Source organism: Pungitius pungitius, chromosome 7 (assembly GCF_949316345.1).
Source record: "Pungitius pungitius chromosome 7, fPunPun2.1, whole genome shotgun sequence".
NCBI lineage: Eukaryota > Metazoa > Chordata > Actinopteri > Perciformes > Gasterosteidae > Pungitius > Pungitius pungitius.
This window is the reverse complement of record NC_084906.1, coordinates 8,540,388-8,560,646: the sequence shown is the minus strand read 5'-3', so window position 1 is coordinate 8,560,646 and position 20,259 is coordinate 8,540,388. Positions and strand designations below refer to the sequence as shown.

At 41.9% G+C, this 20,259-nt stretch overlaps 2 protein-coding genes across 3 annotated transcripts; both read left to right on the top strand.

Annotated features, from left to right (window-relative positions):
- The first annotated feature begins 4,488 nt into the window (after positions 1-4,488).
- Positions 4,489-11,299, top strand: rad54l (RAD54 like). The gene is made up of 18 exons (XM_037468909.2): positions 4,489-4,815; positions 4,926-5,009; positions 5,357-5,470; positions 5,568-5,628; positions 5,714-5,849; positions 5,995-6,064; positions 6,245-6,533; positions 7,168-7,292; positions 7,373-7,523; positions 7,620-7,746; positions 8,006-8,080; positions 8,379-8,509; positions 8,587-8,697; positions 9,753-9,876; positions 9,969-10,047; positions 10,136-10,315; positions 10,641-10,804; positions 10,992-11,299. The coding sequence occupies exons 1-18, from the start codon at positions 4,813-4,815 to the stop codon at positions 11,191-11,193; spliced, it is 2,226 nt and encodes a 741-aa protein (XP_037324806.2). The 5' UTR covers positions 4,489-4,812; the 3' UTR covers positions 11,194-11,299.
- Positions 11,300-12,300: 1,001 nt separating this feature from the next.
- Positions 12,301-20,190, top strand: lrrc41 (leucine rich repeat containing 41). Of its 2 annotated transcripts, none has more exons than XM_037468911.2 (10): positions 12,301-12,890; positions 13,940-14,026; positions 14,116-14,174; positions 14,257-15,028; positions 15,417-15,653; positions 15,894-16,061; positions 16,829-16,927; positions 17,301-17,429; positions 19,569-19,641; positions 19,759-20,190. In XM_037468911.2, the coding sequence occupies exons 1-10, from the start codon at positions 12,791-12,793 to the stop codon at positions 19,976-19,978; spliced, it is 1,944 nt and encodes a 647-aa protein (XP_037324808.1). In that variant the 5' UTR covers positions 12,301-12,790; the 3' UTR covers positions 19,979-20,190. The 2 variants fall into 2 exon arrangements, with proteins under 2 accessions (XP_037324808.1, XP_037324807.1); XM_037468910.2 differs by having other exon boundaries at positions 12,313-12,890; positions 15,891-16,061.
- Positions 20,191-20,259: the final 69 nt, after the last annotated feature.

Here is a 20,259-nt window from a genome sequence, read left to right as displayed (position 1 = left end):
GCTTCTGCGTGTAAGCACAGTAAAACATCTTAATATCGTCATTATGTTCTTTTAGTTAGTGAGCCACATCCATCATTTGTTCAGGTCACAGTATCTGCGTCTAAAAAAATCAAATCAACCCTACGTTTTAAAACTACTGACTTATACATCCCCACTGCAGCATTTTTAAAACATTTATATTTGTCTAGTATTAGAGCCTATACTACCTATCCATGATTTGCCAAAAGACAGTTCTTCAGTTAACCGTGTCGATGGAGCCAAATGTGATTTCTGGATGTTTGTAAATCAACTGCAAAGCACATGACATGAGCAGCTCAGAGCAACCAAATAACTCAACAGATTTAAGACCAAATATTGTTGTGTAGAGATACGTTAGTACCAACTTAGAGGTGTTTGGGAGTTTTTCCTATTTTGTTTTTGTAAATACAACGGTCTTCACAAGACAAAATTAGTTTTTGATGTGTAAAACAACTCTACCTTTTAACACGATAATGTTATGGGAAAGTCACAATGAAAGTAGCTGTAGTCAGTCTTCCACACACAAAGCATTTTACTTTGTTTATTTTAGTGGACAACGCTCATAACCCTTGACGTGAGCCTAGTGGCTTTCTAAATTCAGCAGCTGGGATCCTAACGCGCTGTCCTCTAGCGAGCCAACCTACCAGAATGCTAATTGTAAATGCCACAGTAGCTCTCGGGGTGTTTGTTGTTTACATCTCTGTCACCGGTCTATTGTAGGACGCCACCGCAAATATAGTTGTGAGCCAACCATCACTCAGAGCGACAGCTTTTCACCGCCTGGTCTATTTCCACATTAGGTGTGATACGATACCTCTCACAGCCACCTCACATGTGATGTGGTGCCATGGAGACATTTAGACATCACGCAATGTGAATTGCAACTTAAATTGAGAGTGTGTTATTCATTCATGTTGCAATAAGGTTGTTTTAAAAGTAGTAGTTGTATCCATGATACGGGAAATACTAGCAGCGTAAAATATTTACAATGAGCCTCATAATTAAGACACAGGATAATTAAGAGATTTATCATGGAAATATATGAACAATCATATTCCCCAACAATCATTTCATGTGTGTATATGGCACAAATGCCAAAGACAAAACAGTTTAATTCAATCCTTTTTTTAAATGTTTTATTCTGATTTTGTCCTTACTGTTGAAAGGCTTAGCAAAAATATATCTAGGAAAAGAAAATGTGTTGCACTAACTTTGGTTAGTTATTAGAATATTTGTCGTGATCTTTTTCATAAACCAATGTGATAGCAGTCAATAAAATATACTACACAAATATATACAAACGTATCCATTACATACTACTAAATAGTTACATTCAACATTATGTGTTACATTCAACATTTTTATGATTGTATTTATTTTTATTCATTATATGCTGATTATTTTATTTCAGTATCTAAAGTAATTACATGTTGTGCAGTCATGACATCATATATTTTCATGTCTTGCTATTTCTTGTGGTGGCAAATGTGAATAACTGGCTGTAGTTTTCTAAGAACACCGGGCCGGTTATAAACATAAAAGTGGTACTAGCGACACTTTGTGCCACCTGGATCCACACGCCCTGCACTGCACATGTTTATGAGACTTTGAGAAAAACTATTGGAGCTTGTGTAGCGCAGTCCTTCCACATCTGACCAAAAAATAACATTGCAGCCTGTAAACCTTGGACAATGAAGCTTCAAGTGTCATATGATAGAATATTTATTCTATGAAAAAGCATACTAAAAACAGTATTTTGTCCTCTAAAACAGTATTCATACATGCAATTTGGTGCTCAGCTCCATTAAAATCTCAAAATACCCAAGTGAAGCAGTGGCCTGGATCGTTGCGTGTGTCTGAGCAGTAAGTACCTCAGTGAACAGTGTTTCCATAGATAACACTGAGATAACAAAGCCCTGCACACTCCCGACTCTTTGGTTGCTCTTGTGTTATTGGGGATCATCTGTAGAACGCTCACAGCCCGCCTTGCACACAATCTCACATTTGCTTCCAATTACACCAGCTCACGTTTTTTGAGGTTGTTCTGTTAAGAAGCAAAAAATAAAAACAGAAACTCTCCAGAGCGTTTTCAGACCAACTTATGACAAACAAAGGTCCAAGCACATTGTATTAGCCGATGGAGTGTGGCCAATCTCTCAAACTAACACACATCCTCCATTCACGTCTTTTACTTGCAGATTTTTAGAAAATACTTCACAAAGTGATACATTCAAGCAGCACAGCTCTGGACTTAGTGGAGGGGAAATATGAAGGAGCTAAGCTAACTGTTTTGGGTTAAATGTAATTGTATTCTTGTGTAATCCCTTCCACTAGACTTGAAGAAGCAGGAGAAATGTTGGCAGGAGAGAGGATTCGGGAAAACAGGACGTTATCAGGCAACAGTGTCTGATGACGTCACATATATCTGTGTACATACATATTCACATCCCAACAATGAAAATACCCCCCACCCACAAAAACAACACTTACGTATTTTACTGTAAGTTTAGTTAAGTTTAATGAATAATAAAACATGTATTACCATTGTTTGATGTATCAACTTAACAAAGCAAAATAAATTATGGAGTTCATTTTGAATGCAAATTTAAGAAGAATTTAAGAAGTTGATCATCGCTTACTAGCTCCCCACCCACCATCCGTCTGCAGGTGTTCACACCTGTGTAAGCCTTTGAGTTTGAAGTACATTGATTAAAAGCCAGTATTTTGTATTATATCCTCTAACAGGTCCTGTAGTCTGTAAAGTCGCTGCAGAAAAGACAGCAACACTTTAGTTATTTATTTATTTGTGTCTGCATTTATCGGTATGACAATTGTCTATTCATTATGTAAATATCCAGGTTGTGGTATGATGAGAATGTAGAGGGTATTAAAGAAATTATTTTACGGCATTTGTGTTAAGGAAAATGATCTTAATATGTCTCACACTTTAATACAATTCAACAAAAAAACAAATGTTTAATTGAAATGGATTTACTGCAGAAGGACAGCATAGTCCTCCTCCTGAGTGGGTGACCTGTCGTACCAGCTAAAGTGGGGAAAAGAGTGAAACATTTCATGCTTCTTTTATTAATCAGACATAGAGTGGCCACGAATTTGATCAAATATTCTTACTAATGGTGCTATAGCTTGTGGACATGCAGTAGTTGAATGTGGCGCCATGCCTGTATCATTCCTGAGGCCTTCTCATTTTACATCTTGTCTGTTCCTACATTCTCTGTTAGATGCTATGCATCATGTTGCCATAATGTGCATAAGAGTATTTAATGTTTAAATTATTGTATTTATTCTTCATTTGTATTAAAGATGTTCTATCTATGTTTATTACCAATGTAGTGTCATTGTATATTTATTTTTTCCATTCTTTTTTTGGAATAGTCCATACTGAGTCTTGAATATTTCAACTCCCGGTCCCAAGGAATGTTATATTTTCTGACCATTAGACCTGGTGAATTATGAGTACTTTAGGGGCTTGCACAATGCGAGTGGAGGATGAGAGATTTTTTTGCTGCTCTCTGATTGTTAAGCTGCCACACACTTATACATTGATACATATATCCTTTAAAAATAGCCATATTCGAAATAAAGCAATTGTTGTTCCTGAGTGCCGTTCCAATAATGATTGTCTGTCACTGAGGCCTCTACAGGCAGCTCATAGCTATAGGCAGCTGTACTGTACCGGTTCCTGCTGGCATTTCATTGACAACCAAATCCATTGGACTAAATAATAAGCTGGTTAACAGTTCATTCATTATTATCTGTTCTTATGCCAGTGTGTTAAATGTGTAGGTTGTGGTGCGAGCTTGTAGTTAGTGAGGAGCACAGCATGTCATGTTTCAGTCTCTAATCTCCATGGATAATATTTAAACTCCCCGACTGACGCACAGTTTTCACGCAGATGTTTCCCATGAAACATGAAGTGGCAGGCGTTTACTCGGCCACCAGCATCAGAAGAAGGGCCATTGTTGTTAACCCAAACACCTTCAGGAGAAGGGTGTGTGCTACACAACAAAGTGTACTGTTGGTTGTAACATCTGATGGTACGGGTGTTGAGCATGAAAAGAAACCTGGGTGGAAAGAAGGTGAAGCCTCCACCTGCTGGTGGAACCTGGTTGTTATACATGAAGCTCCTTACAGCACCATGGTACCTGGGCATGAAGAGTGTGGTCCTAGTCTGCACTCTGATTACATGGATGCACTTCAAACTCAATATTGTTTTTTTTCAGTTTTATGGCTCTATATCTAAGTAATACGCAAAATAAGTATTCATCGAACATTATGTAACAGTAAACAATGTGTTTTTAACAAACAGTATTGTTCCGCAATGTCGTGACACAAAAGGAAGAACCCACTTAAGTTGGAGAATTGGCATCAGTAGACAAAATCATATCACTAACGTGCTAAAAGAGGAACTCGGTGCCCCTCGCAGTAATAACGGGCAGTGTGTTCGGTGTGTTTTGGCCTCTCCTGCTAGCCGTAGTGTTGTAGAACATTTAGCGCGAAGTTTGGTAGGAACCGTAACATAGCTAAACCGAGGAGCAAGTCGCAGTTGGTTGTATGAAAGTACCGTTAAATTCAATCATACATCTTCTGTGGTGCTGACATCACGCTACTTGACCATGCCGTATCACTGGTAATACGTATTTGTTAGGCCACTTATTAGTTTTATAAAGTAAAAGCAAAAACAGCAGCACAGACATGGGAGACTTGGAAAGGAAGCAGCTAGCATGCTAATAACACGGGCAGGTGACGAGTCTGTACTAGGAAACAAGGACAATGGTAAGCATCATTGATACATATTTCCATCAGGCTTTCGACAGCCTTCGGGTGTTGAATACCGGCTTGAAACTACATATCTGACAGCTAACTCTATAAAAACACAATCCCAGAGAAGGAGTCTTGCACCCAGCCAGGTGGCCAAACGGAAGCAACCAGGAGATTCGTGTGAAGATGAAGACTGGACATGTGACACTGTGAGTGAATTAGCAGGACCGGCACGTCCACGTTGTAGATGGACGTTATCTTCATCACAGCTGTCCCATCCAGAGAGGACTGTAGATCTCTGTGATCGCTGCACCCTTACTTTGAAGAGACACCAGATTCTGTCATTATATCTGATGGTTTAGCATTGAATGCATATGCACAGACCTTCACGTCATCTTCTGAACGGCCAGCAAGCACTCTGCCTTTATTCTGTCTGTTAGTATCACCTGAGTCACTTTAAAAAGCAACTGATCTCTGAATCTTTATCACCACTAAGAATAAGGATCTGTATCACTGCGGCTGGAATAAAAGAAATGTGTAACTCTATTTTTCATAGGAGAAAAAAAGAAGATGTGATAATGAGATCAGAGAAAGTCATATTTCGCCCTTCAGAAAGCCTTTGAGTCAGCTCAACAAGCTGCAGCCGCCATGTGTGGATGGTGACAAACATGTAAGCATTGTTGAGCTCCATCAAGGTACATCGTCTGTGTGGGATTTGTGGCAACTTGAGTCCATGACTTGGCTCACTTGTAAATTTATTTTTACAGGAGGCATTTATTCGCAGTATCCTCTCCAAGCCATTTAAAATCCCCATTCCTAATTACACAGGTAACCATTTTCTTGTTGCGTGCTTCTCTCTTGTGTTTAATACAGTGGTTACTGTAAAACTGGTGTCTGGATGATTTGCCCACAGGCTCACTGGGAATCAGGGCTCTCGGTCTGAAGCGTGCAGGTGTGAGGAAAGCCCTCCACGATCCCTTTGCAGAAGATGCTTTGGTCCTCTACGAGCCCCCGTCTCTGAGCGCTCATGACCTGATCCAAGCTGAAAAGTAAGTCCTCTTAAATCCTTGATTCTGATTAGGTAAATGGGTTTATAGACAACTGTCAACTGTGGCCTGTGAAGCTTTGAGGTAACTCATTGTTGTATCAGGTCTAAAATAACCACAAATGTCGCTGTTCTTTGTTCTTTTCCAGAGAAAAACTACCGGTCCATGTTGTTGTGGATCCAGTTTTAGGAAAGGTTCTCAGACCCCATCAAAGAGAGGTAAAGATAATTTTCTTTCTAAACATACCCTACTGAAAAATTATGTTTCTAGATGTATTGCATTGATCAAATAATAGTGTTGAATAGTAGAGATGCAGAATAAAGCGGCCTCACGTTGTTCCTCTTCAGAAACTTTCAACTCGAATAAGAAGTCAAATATTTGTCTTTTTATCTCTTGAGGGGGTGAAGTTCCTGTGGGAGTGTGTGACGGGAAGACGCATCTCGGGCTCGTACGGATGCATCATGGCCGACGAGATGGGCCTGGGGAAGACCTTGCAGTGCATCGCCCTCATCTGGACACTGCTGCGCCAAAGTCCGGATGCTAAGCCGGAGATAGACAAGGTCATTGTGGTTTCCCCTTCCAGTCTGGTTCGCAACTGGTACAATGAAGTAGGAAAGTGGCTGGGAGGACGCGTCTCACCGGTGGCCATAGACGGAGGTTCAAAGGATGAAATCGATAGACAATTAGGTACAGTTTACCTCTCTGCACCGTGACATCATGGTTATTCACAGCAGACTCCTGCTCTTCTTTTCATTGATTTATTTTTAAGCAGTCAACTTTTTTCTCAAGAGCCAAACAAATCAGACATCACACTGCCATCCGTTACGATAATTGCAGCGTTACCTGTATTGTCTCGCTTCTTTGGGGGATAAAACATCAACCACGAACCTTAACTTCTATTGCATGTCCACCCCTGGTTCTCTCTCGCCACTATTTTACTGTCTCTCCTCGGCTGTATCCTTCTCATAGTCATTACATGTCCAAATCAACTTCAAATGTTTGTCTATTTACACAGAACAACCTAATGCAGAGTTTATAAAGTATGTCAGATGTCGTGTTTGCATCTCATCCGGCTGGACCCACAGAGTCAAAAGTAAACTAGTGCAGGTTTAAAGCAGCAAAGATTCCAAAATTACAGAATAAAAGTAATTTTATGTGTCAAAAATACTCCACAAACCTCAAAAAAGTTCTTGGACAATATCTGGTTTAATAGTGTTGATTTGTTTTCAGGTAAACGTTCCCTCAACGTCCTTCTGGAAATTATTAGTTCATTCATTGTCTGCTTAATATATAGTCTTTTTTTTTTTTTTTTTTTTTTTAGTGAACTTCATCTCTCAGCATGGTTTGAGGATACCAACCCCGATCCTGATCATCTCATACGAGACATTTCGGCTGCACGCCGGGGTTCTGCACAAGGGCAAAGTCGGAATGGTCATCTGCGATGAGGTAGTCGCCTCATTGGTCGTACCCCACAATCGTCGAGTGAGGACCGCTGACGTGGGATGTAATAGTTGTGCGTGCTCTAGGGTCATCGGCTGAAGAACTCTGACAACCAGACATACCAGGCTCTAAATGCCATGAGTGCCCAGAGGAGAGTGCTGATATCCGGCACTCCCATCCAGAACGACCTGCTGGAGTACTTCAGCCTGGTCCACTTTGTGAATGCTGGGATCCTCGGTAAGTCGCCTCACACACAAAGCTGCAAACACATTTGAGTTGTGTCTGAAGGATATCCTGATCCCCTCGATCCGCTGTGTTTCTGCTGGAGTGCAGGTACAGCCCAGGAGTTTAAAAAGCGATTTGAGCTTCCCATCCTCAAAGGGCGAGATGCAGATGCTAGTGATAAAGACAGAGAGACGGGAGAGGGGAAACTTAAGGAGCTGATCAGCATCGTCAATAGGTGAGCTCAGAGCATGCAGGCTGCTCCATCATTCCATCTCCTTTTCAGAATAAAGATGCTTCATGTCAATGATTCATTATCTATATAGATATATTCGGTTCGGGCGCACATACACTTATGCGTGCTAGGGAAAAAATAAAATAAAACACTGCAATAATCACTTAATCCTCTTCATCCTCAGACGGAACTGTGTCTAACATGTTAACTGTATTCGTAGGGAATTATGCCCCCATAATACTGACCACATGTTCCTCTCCAGGTGCTTGATTAGAAGAACATCCGATATCTTGTCCAAGTATCTTCCTGTGAAAATCGAGCAGGTCGTATGTTGCAGGTAGGTTGATTCCTTTTGCTTTCTGGAGGGAGACAGTTAAGAACAGTGGGATGCAAAGTAGATGAATATTCAAGCGACCCTTAAGCTGAGTTTTTTTGTTGCGATGCCACATTTTGACTTGTAGTCAATCCCTTACTTTAAGTAGAAGTAGCGATTTTTTAATCAAATCTTTTGTCTATTTACCAATTTCTTATTTGATTAGATAATAATATAACGGAGTTTCAAGTTGAATTTAGCTTTATTTCAATCAAGACACGTGGCTACAGAAGCGTCCCAGCATTTGACTGTGTCCCCGCAGGCTGACTCCTCTGCAGTTGGAGCTCTATAAACACTTCCTACGGAAGGCCAAACCCATTGAGGCGTTACAAGAAGGCAAAATAAATGTCTCCTCCCTGTCTTCCATCACATCACTCAAGAAACTGTGCAATCGTAAGTGTGCCTGAACCAAATGTAACGCAGTGCCTCTCCTGCTTGGTGGAAAGCCTAACCAGTGCTCTGCGTCCCAGACCCGGCTCTCATCTACGAGAAGTGCGTGGAGAACTCCGAGGGCTTTGAGGGGGCCCTGGATCTGTTTCCACCTGGTTACTGCACCAAGGCTGTGGAACCTCAGCTGTCTGGTAAGAACATGGAAAATACTCTGATGGTATAAAAAATACTTTTACAAGGACATTTTCAGTGTGTATCAACACACATGTATAAAAAATAGGAGCCCACATATTAAAAGTTAAAGATGAATTTGACTGATTGCATTATTGTTATTCTTTCTTGAGATATTGCGATAACATTTTTTAACAGGAATTCTCTTAAATTGGTATATAGTGACAGTCCTTATTATTACCCCAACCTTCAGCATGTTTTTTTGTGTGCAGATTAATCAAACAAGATACAGAATACAGAACTTTGCTTCCAGAAATTTGCATCACCTTTTTAATCCAAAAACTTCCATCCATATTTTTTGGCTTTTCAAAAACTACTTTGAATGGGATCAGAAAACTGTTTGCTCTCCTGCTTGCTACACAGAGAGGCACAAATTGTATACAAGTCTACAAGAAAATTACTCTTTATTTCCACATTGTAAACATGAGTTTATGGTCTCAGTCTCTAGTTTCAAGTCTTAAATACAGCATGATGTTCATTTAGTAAATGATGGGTCCTTTTAAAGTCAAACAGACCATAAAGCAGGGTGTGATTGACAGGTAGCTACCATGTGTACGCCATCTCTACGTCACTCCTCCGCTGTGCAAATAGTCACTTCCAATTACTGGTTGCAAAAAGGCAATGATTGAAATCCTGGAGGTGAAGGCTCCAAAAGGTCAGCTCGTGATCCAGAATCAAATTTATTGGTCATATATGCCTACAGATGCATGGAATTTGCCTCTGTTTTTTCCTTTACTCAACGAGGTTTTCTTTGACAGGTGACTTGAGGTAAAAGAGCAAAAGTAGGTGCAGTATGACTGGGAGACGGATTATGAACACATGCCAACTGATGATGTCACAATGACTTTGTCCACTTTTTTTATATAGAGTCTACGGTAATGAGTAGTCTCTGTGTTCACACCTTGTTTCGGCTGCTTCACTTATTGCAGCAGTGGCAGCAGTGAGACTGTGATTGTGGCGCACACTCCCATCATTGGTTTATTTTCTGGTAATATATTGTTTCCTCTGGTTGCAGGGAAAATGCTTGTCCTTGACTACATTCTGGCAATGACGAGGACTACATCGAGTGACAAGGTGGTGTTGGTCTCCAACTACACTCAAACACTGGACCTCTTTGAAAAGCTGTGCAGATCTAGAAGGTGATATTTGGGAAACCGTCGTTTTATCATCTGTATTGTAGGATTTGTCAGTTAAAGTGGGCAGCAACCCTTTTCTTGTTGCTTTTTTGCAGATACCTCTATGTTCGTCTGGATGGCACAATGTCCATCAAGAAAAGGGCCAAGATTGTAGAACGATTCAACAGTCCATCTGTGAGTCGGATAACTTGGTTGCAAACACCACTGAACTATAAAAAGAAAAGAAATCAAAACATCGTCTGAATGCATCTGTTTTTCTCAGAATCCAGAGTTCATATTCATGCTGAGCAGCAAGGCTGGCGGATGTGGCCTGAATCTGATTGGTGCTAATCGCCTGGTCATGTTTGATCCAGACTGGAACCCAGCCAATGACGAACAGGCGATGGCACGCGTGTGGAGAGACGGCCAGAAGAAGACCTGCTACATCTACAGACTGCTCTCTGTATGTTCCATCAAACGCACACATGAAATAAAAAAAATGATCGGCGCAACGTGTTAGAACGAGAAGAGCTCAGTGTTGACAATTTATTTGAAATCCAAAAGATTTATACTGAAAAGAACATGCTAACCAGTTAGCAATCGGAACTGAGGCACACTCCCCCCCGTATTAGTCTCCTGGCAGAGAGATGGCAAAATTAATTTAAAAGACTATAGTTTACATTTTGATGGTATGGACTCTGATTTGAGTATTTGGCCGGTTTTTACATGTTTGACTCCGGGTTTGCAACGTTTCCTCGTTCTGACCGGTGTGTTTGTGTGTCTGGCAGACCGGGACAATCGAGGAGAAGATCCTCCAGAGGCAGGCCCACAAGAAAGCCCTGAGCAGCTGCGTGGTGGACGAGGAGCAGGACGTGGAGCGTCACTTCTCTCTGGGCGAACTGCGAGAACTTTTCACCCTCAACGAGGAGACCGCCAGCGACACGCATGACCGGTACACCACTTATTTATTCCCTCTGTAAACACCTGGTCTCAATCTTTTTAGTTTCAAGTCTTCAATACAGCAATTATGGTCCATTTAGAGTCCAATAAATCACCAAACTGTGGATGCATTAGAGCGGGCTTACTGTATTGAATCGAGCCTCTCCTCTTCCTCTTCTTCCTCCTTACGGTGATGTCAGGTTCCGTTGTCGCCGCTGTGTGAATGGCAGAGAGGTCCGGCCTCCGGACGACGACTCCGACTGCACCAGCAACCTCTCCCAGTGGAACCACTGCTTCGACAAAAAGGGTCTGAGGGACCAAGTGTTGAAAGCCTCCTGGGACGCGGCTGTGTCCTTCGTCTTCCACCAGCGCTCTCACGAGGACCGGAAGGGTGTAGTATAGTGGCAGAAACTCAACAGACTCTTTACCACATAACCACATTTACTGTAAATCCTGATATTTATTTGTTATTCAGTTGTTGTTTTTAATTAAAAGTAAAGAAGAATGACTGGTGTTTTATCTGTTACAATTCATTAACTTCTACTCATGGGTAATGGCTCTTACTGGAATCAATTGATGCACCACACCAGATTGCAGTTATAAGCTGGTTTGCATTGATTGTGCCGTGGCAAGTTGAATTCTGATGTATGAATTGTAAATGTTTAATGTGGATGTTTCTTTTTTTAATTGTATTTTACACAAACTCATCCAACACAGATTATCCAGCAGAAGAGATATATACATATACATAATTATATATACATAATTAAAGTGGCAACCGACACAGAGGAGGTAGACCTCCTGCTTAGCATCTGTCAAAATGCATGAGTGTGTTGTAGAGCGCTTTGTCCATCATTGTAGTGAACCTGTGTTTAGCCATTACCAACGTCAGTGTTGTAAAGTAAAGTATTTAGTCCTTTCTTACAGTATTTCACTATGACCGTAGCCTCCCTGATCAATATAGCAGCCACTGAGGAAGTTATTGCTTCAATTGACTATAATAAACATCTGCTATTCAATTATTTGTGGGATTGAATCCAACACGTGAAACATCAAAGTTGATCTCAATTTGTAAATGTTAAGTTGTTACTTTAGAAGTATTGGTTAACAACTCCAGACTGATTCTTATGAACTAATCAATCAAGCATCAGTAAATAGTTCACGGACGATAAAGTGAGAAAATTATATTAGCAATTTTTTAGCTGAACTCAAGAATGTAGTTTTGACTTTTATTCAACCATTACAAAAGGACGGTTTTGAGTGGACGTGAATAAAATATCTAAAACATATTCAGCATTCCATCCTCTTCCGGGTTGAAGCGGGCTCAGCAGAATAGACGTGGCTGGCCCAGGCCAGTCGAGAAGTGACTTCATTGAACTTGAAAATGTAGCCCTTGTGTTTCTTGAAATGTGTCTTTTTATGTCCTGTAGAAAACCACTATTAGACAGTCACATCTAACCATGCATTTCAACTAATAGAAGTAGAGGTGTCGCCGTCCAGAGTTTAACCTTCATATTTGGAGAAGCATCAGTATCAGAAGTCCCATGGAAGAAATGTCGGCATATATGGCTACGTTTGGAGGGTAATGGTTCAAAACGAGACGTAGAGGAAGTATCTGCTTGGATGGGGTGGGGTGATTCACGGAGTTTTTCCCGGTATTTACAGGCACCAGGTTAAATATTCAGAATGTGATCTCTTCATTCAATCGTGATGCTGTAAACTCGGGGTACAGCAGATGGTGGCGTTCCCCTTCAGTCCTGTTGCCCGTCATTAAAACTCAAGAAGAAGAAGAGCCTCAGCTACGCAATGACGTAATGCGCCTGCACACCGTCATGGAACCGCAACACCGGGGTACAGGAGGAGATCGACCGTTAGCTCGAGCCGGTGCCCCCGACGTGAGCCGTCACCGGGGCCGAGTCCAGTTGCGTCACTCTGTTCAAATCTACTGCTCGTTACAATGAATAACGTTAGCAAATGATAACACGGAGCGGTGCTAAACATGGCCATCAGTGCAAAGGGGGGTTCCTTGTGTCTGAAGAAGATATGTTTCCAAGGTGTCAGGAAACATTTCTCTGCTGTGGGCGTTGAGGCTGTTCTCGGTAAGTGCGCGTGAGCTGTTGCTTAGCCTCGGCTTCAGCAGCGCGTGAACGACGCGAGGACATCATGCTAACGTTAGCATGTTCTTAGCGGCGGCTAACGCTACACGGCTCGCAGGAGGAGAGCAACAGAAACATTGAAAAACATTTCTGTTCCATGTGGCTATGTTATTGTTGTTTAAAGTGTTGTCTGATCAAGTCACATAGCGATACACAGCGTCACAAGGAATCTGACTTGTCATGTTCACTGTCGCGTTACTGCGGGCAACTCCGCTGACACACATCTTAGTGAACGTATACATTGACATTTACGGTACACGCATCCTAACCGATTAACATGTATAAAACGTAACCTAAATGTTGTCATGACAACGCAGCAATTACTACAAATAGATAGAAAACAAACCACTTTTAGTGTACCGATTGAGAGATGTTCCAATGTAAAAGTCCTTTATTTGTTCAGAAAACAGGTAATTTCTGAGTATTTGAAGACACAATGACTTGTGTATGCGCGTTCAGGACATATGGGACCACACATGTACTGTACCTGATATGATCGTTCAAAAAGCTCTTTGCTGAATGTTTGAGTTCTGATTTAAAAAAAAAAAGATTTCTAAACAATGACGATGTATTTGTGTTCAGGACCTCTGTACCAATTAAGAGTATCCCAAAATAAAAGTCCTACATGTGTAAGTTCTAAAAGCTATTGTCTTAATATTTGAGGTCCTATAAAAACAGTTTGAACTATAGATGTCATGTAGGACATAACTTTGAAAATCTCTCAATTGATGCAGTAAAGATGGTCAGATTTTCAGTATGAGTGGTCAGATATGTCCTGAACACATATGCATGAATTATTGGTTATATAGCTTAAAATACTCAGAAATAATCTTTCTCTGTAAAATACAGGACTTTGACATTACCTGTGAGCATTTCTCAATTTGTATATTACATTTTTTTTGTAGTTGATTGTGTTTTTTATCACCCATTTCATTTGGAATTGGTGTCCATGGTTGGAACGTCCTAACGTTTTGCAATCTGTCTTAACGCAGGTCTTCCGACGCCTCTCATTAAGGACCTTCTCCCTCATCTGACAGTATGTCAGCTGGATGAGCTGCAGCCTGCCCTCAACCAGAGAGGTAACAGCTGACGCGCAAAAGAAAGTCTCCTCCATTTTGGATTCATGATTCAAATTGTCTTCTTTTTTTTTTCTTTTTCTTTGTGTCAGGGTTGTCAACTCATCCTGGGTGGATTAGAGTCCTACAGGACATGTGTGGACCTAACCACGTAGGTGCAATGCCTTTGCATCACACTTACTGTAGTCACATCCAGAACCCGGAAGTGACGTGTATCCTCTGTTGTATTTCAGGTAACGGACTTTGACACAGAAGAGGAGGCCAAACACGAAGTAATGAGGATGCTCTTTACTCTCGTATTCTATGGCTTCACCAACCCCTTCGTCAAAAGGAACATTGCAAATTTGAACACGCCGTCCTTCCTGTGGGCGGCAGCTAAATGCATCAAACATTTTTTGCTCACCACGCCGGTTGAGAGTTTAACCGCCGAGCGGCGACCTCTTCTGAACCTTTTAGAGAAGCGTATCTGGAGCGTTGGCGTATCTCAGAGCATCGACATATCAAAGAGGAGAACCCAAACTGCGTTGTACGTCCTCCATCGCCTGCTGGACCACGGGGTGGCCAAGAAAATTGTGGTTCATGTGCAGTGTCCCATAGTGCTGGCCTGGATCCTGCATGGCAGGGGATCACAATATGTCAATCCGGACCTCAAGGAGCTGCTGGAGAGCAAGAAGGCGAGCTGTGTGTCACAAACCGCTTCAGCCAGTGCCGATGGGGCCAGCTGCGGTTCAGGCCTTGCGACCGGGGCTGCGGAGGAACAAGTCACTCCCTGCAAACGCTCCAAGCTGGACTCTGCAGAGGAACCGGGGAGATCAAACTTCACGCTGGACCCGCAGGTGCTCTGTCGAACCTTCACTCCACGTGACGGCCTCTCAGTGGGGGCGTGTCCATGGGGACGGATCGATTGTCTGGACATCAGGCAGTGTGGGTCGGACTCCCTCAGAGTGCTGAACTCGGCCCTTCCCACATTCTTCTGCCTTCGCTCTCTAACTCTCCACAGCTTCTGTAAGTTTGTTAACTAGCGTGGCGGTTTAGTGGGGGGGGTTCAGGGGTCGTCCTGGTCATTGCACCGTGTGTGCCTCCGTGGTATCAGCAACATTAACACATTGAGGTCTTATTCCTTCCAGCCTGGTGTCTGTTGACTATTAAAACCGCCTGTTTTTGTTGTTGAGGTTGGACAAAGGTGTTCAATACCTTTCCTTTCTCATAAAACCTTTGCAGAAGTCCATAGGGGTCTTATTTCTCGCTGCCCACGTTGCCTCATTGCTGCATGTTCCTCTCAATAAAAGCTCACCATTGGGTCAAGAAATATTTTGAAATTCCTAAATAGCCTTTTCTGGCCGATGCTAGTTGTGGAACTGCAGGAACTATTGGTGTTGCTTTGTTTTTGCAGTGACCTTCAGAGACTCGGATGTGTTATCGTTGGCCAAAGCCCTGAAGCAGCTGTCGGACAGCTCTCACAGCTCTCTGGCCGACCTGAACATCAGCGTCCTGCCGTGCACCTGGCTCGTGGAGGTCCTGCTGGATGCCAGCCCCAAACTGACCTCCCTGACCGCCGAGATCCAGACTCTGATGTGGGGGCAGCGCCTCCTGCCGCAACGACCAAGGGCTGCGGCGTCGGACGTCTCAGGTGCTGAGAAGGTTTCTACTAAAGTAAAGTTTCACTTGATGTGTGTATGATTGAAAGGGTGTTATGTTGTTGGACTAACTAAAGATATTTTTTAAATGAATGTTGTCTCCTTATTAGAGACTTTATTCAAAATCGATCAGTACTGCAGAGTGAGACCAAGCTTTAAATACAAATGCTGCTCGTACCGAAGCAGTGAAGGGTATAAATGGTGTAAGGGGATGTCTCCTAAACCCTCAGCAGAGCGTCTGCCCCTGGAGAAGCTGGACATCAAAGTGGCCGAGCTGCAGACAGATCTGCGCTTCGTCACGTCCGTGCTGAGACGCTGTCCACAATTCACCTCGCTCCGCCTCGCCGGGATCAGATTACCAAGCGGCTCCTCCCTTAGCCAACTCTTTACCACTCTCTCAGGTATTTGTGCGACTACCGTCTACGAGGTCCACAACAGTGAAACGCTCCGACTACCACCGAATGTGGAGTCAGCAGAAAATAGTCCCTGTCAGCAAAGTGTGTATCTATTTATGTGAAATGATGTTCACACTGCTGTGTTCAGCCTTTTACTGGATTTGTTGCTTATGTCGAAAAATGTAGAGTAGTACTAGAATGATACTTTAAGATGTACCAAACATTTGAACCAAATTACAGGCCAACTTTAAGGCAATATATGTTTTTATATGTATTTGGTTCCATATGAACACTTTAACCAGTGGTTCCCAAACCTCGTTTGCACAGTAGAACTACGAGAGGAGGATGCAACTTAATCACCAACCATCCACACACACACACACACGGGTAAAATAATAACAAAATTGTAAAGTTTAGTTCACTATATAATATGGCTGAGGTGAGGTAAAAAAATAGTTATTCTAGCTGGAAAACAAATATTTTGTAGTTTATATATTATCATGCGTTTAATTCAAAACAAGGACAGTAGGACCCATTTGGGGGTTTTAATGTTCCTACATCATCAAATGGGGGATCAACAGAAAGCGTTTGGGAGCCACTGGCCTAAACAATCCTCGAACAGCTGTTTTTGAAGTTAAAAAATGATTTCGTCAGTTCTCTCCCAAGAATTTCTGTGCTGTAGTTTCCTGTTGGTCGTGATTTGGCATTAGCGCGAGCATAGATGGATCTACAATAAGTGCATATCTGACTGAACAAAATGTCTAAACGTTTAGACTCCAATCCCCTGTTGAGGAGTCTAAACTTGGAGGACCTGAAGCTGTCTGATTGCCTCCCGGAGATCCTGAATCTATTGAGAGACTGCAAGTTGGAAGGTAAGAGAAGGGGAATGACTTGCAGGAGAGCCATTGATGCAAACACCCGTCACTAGTCTGGTTCACATCCAAACACATCCGCGGGGAGTCCAGTGGGTTTTATCAGGTTTTCTTCTTAATGTTGTCATTCTTCTTCTTACTGAGTCTCTAGAGTTCATTTTAACTCCTGTCATGTCAGCCTTACTTCACTGTTGAAATGTAAGCCCTTTCAAAGAGTCGATCCTTTGTGCCACGTCAAATGAATCAATTCCTGCACTTCCTTCTCTGCTGTTGATGAGTGTTTGCTCTCAAATGCCTAAAGTGCCCGGCAATAACTGTAAAAAAAAAAAAGAACCCATTTGGTGAAGTGTTTCTCCTTTGCTCCTGCACTCAGAGCTGCGCTTTAATGACTGCCGCCTCCTGGAGCAGTGGAGCAACAAGGAGGAGAGCCTCCAGCGGCTGGTGGATGCTCTGAAGGCGGTGCCCTCCCTACACGCACTCAGCCTGGCTCAGAATCGTCTGGGTAAGCACGTCCTCCTCGTCTCTTCACTGGGGGACAAGGAGGAAGCGGTGTACAAAGAGAACCGTAAAGGCAAACTATGTCTTATAATTTCCTTTTTACTCAAATTTGCTGATGTGTATTATTGATAATGGTCCTGAGTTGGTGATTGATGATCATTAGATTAAAAAAAAGGTTGCATAATGTCCAGATCCTTATCCTGTAGTTGTGGGATTGGTATAATGTTAAAACAGATCCACACTCGTCATTTTGAGCATAAGCTACTCTAAAGCCATTTTTTATGAAAACTTTTAATACTTTTGAAAAAAATCAAAATGCTTACATCTGACTAAATGAATTGAATTAGAGAAAAAGAACCTTGTTAATATACTGTGCAAAACGTTTATCCAAGATGAGAAACGGTAACACATGCTTGTGATCAATAGATTAAAAAAAAAACAATCAAATAAATTGATCAAAAGTACTGTAACTTTGTCCTGCAGTTCCTGTCATAGACAATATTTTGACATGACATTGTTAATATGAGGAGACTCTGTTCAAGTGAAATCCATGAGAACCTTCCTCAAGTGGAGACATCAGGTGGATACAGATTTTACTAAAAGGCTTCTGAATGTAACGTGTGTGTATGCCAATTAGGCACTGCCTTGTTTAATATGTGCATATTATTATTATTATTATATGTGCACATTACATGTAATTTAGCATCTTGAAGCTTTTAAAGCTTTAAAAACAACTTTCTGCAACAACTAACAAACTATGCAAAGTGCATTTCAACCGTAGAGATAATGTAGGCTGAAGCCTGATTTGCTTTTTTTTTTTTTTTTTGATATTTCTTTATTACACCATTTCAGAAAATCTTATCTGCATGTTCCATAAATCCGTCTAGTACTGCTTTATAAACTCACCCCTCTGTAATCAGTGTTGTGCCTGAACGCGTTCATTGAACGAAAGTTCATGAACTCGTTCATATTTTGGGCTGAACGTACTGTATTAATGCCCGATGAACGTCACTGTGAACTCGTTCATTCTGGTGTCTGTGAACATCACGTTCTTTCAGGTTAACATCGTTCAATGGGTTGCCAGATAGCTATAGAAAACACACCGTGAACGCGCCTTAATAAGTAGCGGAAAAAACACCCAATCTGGCAACACCAGCCTCCAGTGTCGCACCGCGCATGCGTCATCAAAAAAAAGAAATGCATGGAGGAGACAGCTGCGTGCAGCAAAGGCGGCGTAAAATAATTTAAATGAGTTTTATGAAGTTACTGACAACGTCGGTGAGGATGGGAGGAATCTGACCTTTCTTTGCAAACATTTGCACCTTAATGATAACTGTTGTGTTTTTATTCCTTATTTTAAAAAGACCATTCAAGCAGCATGTGTTTGAGAATGTAGTGTAGGGGTGAACGCTGCAGCTGCTGCTAGTGTGGAGTGAATGGACAGCAACATTAAAGCAACAAAGGGGAAATGCTGTCCCCTCAATGCTAATGTAAACCCTGGTTGGATAAGGATTCAAAATTGGATATGAAGATTAAATCTGATGCATAGCTTCAGTGTTAAAACTGATAAAATAATTGCTGTCTGTGGTTCTATATGGGCTGTGGCAATAATTTTGAAAAATAATAGCTTACAACGCCATATGGAAAAAAAGAACTGAACTAGTTCATTTTTGGGAACTGTGAACTCAGTTCTATATAAGTATATATATAGGTTTGAACTATGAACTGAACTAGTTCATTTTAAGATGTGTGAACTGAACTTGTAGAAAGTGAACTTTCCCAACACTGTCTGTAATACCTGAATATAGAGATCAATGAAACTGTAAGGTTTGGTGTATTTAAGTGCTGCCGAGGGTGGGAAAGCTGCTGACATTGTTAAATTGTACAATTACAGACAGCACAGTAGAATAGGTTAACAGAGTTCTAATAGAAACAAACATGACATTTCTAAATTGATTATGGAGAATGGGATAATAGAAATGGAGAAATACAAAGGATCAACTGTTTTCTTTTTACTGTCCTGATAACACTCACACACACTCTCAGCAGGGTGAGCTGTGCTGTTTGTGCATCTCTGAATCACAATTGCAAATGAAATCCCCACTTTCGTGATAATTCACGTTCTCTGTGTTTGCGTCAACAGCCAAGAACTTGTGTGTGCTGGCCGAGCTGTTTTCAGGGCCGGCGCCGAGCTCCGTGAAGCGACTGGACGTCAGGTGAGAGGTGGTGCGACGCCGCCCCGAGCCCGAAGCCGGTGCCAGCGAACCTCATCGCCGCCTAAAAGCGGCCGCTTTCCAGCTTTATTTGAACGCGCTACCTTTTCTCCCCAACAGTTCCAACTTCATTCAGCCTGCTGAGCTGCTGGTGTTTGCCAAGAGGTTGAGGACCCATCGTCCACCACACCGGCTGACCCTTGACCTTAGGGTAAACCCAGGGGACAGAGACCCTGACACGTGGAACGCCGCCCTGAAGAGGCTTCGTCCGTTCTGTGTTCTACTGGTTAAAGGATGGAGCTCCACTGACACGATGGCCGACCACATCAGCAATATGTGAAGAAAGCTGTGCGATTGTTAACGCACTGTAAAAAGTTACTACTGTCTGTCATAGTTTATCAAGAAATGCTTTTACATTATTTTGCTTTGTAATTACTCATGTGACACATCGATATGGTCTACGCATGTTATTTTTTTATCAAATGTAACATTTTCTTCACTTGTATCAGCCAACTTAATGGCTTAGTTGGAAAATAAAAGATCGCAGCGTTAGTTTTGTAGACGTTTGAATCTTTTCTTAAACCAACATCTGTTATAATCGCACAGTGTGACTGACATTAA

Bases quoted from the DNA above. Each gene is read 5' to 3' on its own strand.
- lrrc41 (XM_037468910.2), top strand. From the start codon at position 12,791: ATGGCCATCAGTGCAAAGGGGGGTTCCTTGTGTCTGAAGAAGATATGT. The intron at 14,027-14,115 runs GTAACAGCTGAC...TCTTTGTGTCAG, and splicing joins GCCTGCCCTCAACCAGAGAG to GGTTGTCAACTCATCCTGGG. The intron at 15,654-15,890 runs GTGCTGAGAAGG...CTAAACCCTCAG, and splicing joins TGCGGCGTCGGACGTCTCAG to CAGAGCGTCTGCCCCTGGAG.
- rad54l (XM_037468909.2), top strand. The intron at 7,293-7,372 runs GTAGTCGCCTCA...TGCGTGCTCTAG, and splicing joins GAATGGTCATCTGCGATGAG to GGTCATCGGCTGAAGAACTC. The intron at 8,510-8,586 runs GTAAGTGTGCCT...TCTGCGTCCCAG, and splicing joins ACTCAAGAAACTGTGCAATC to ACCCGGCTCTCATCTACGAG.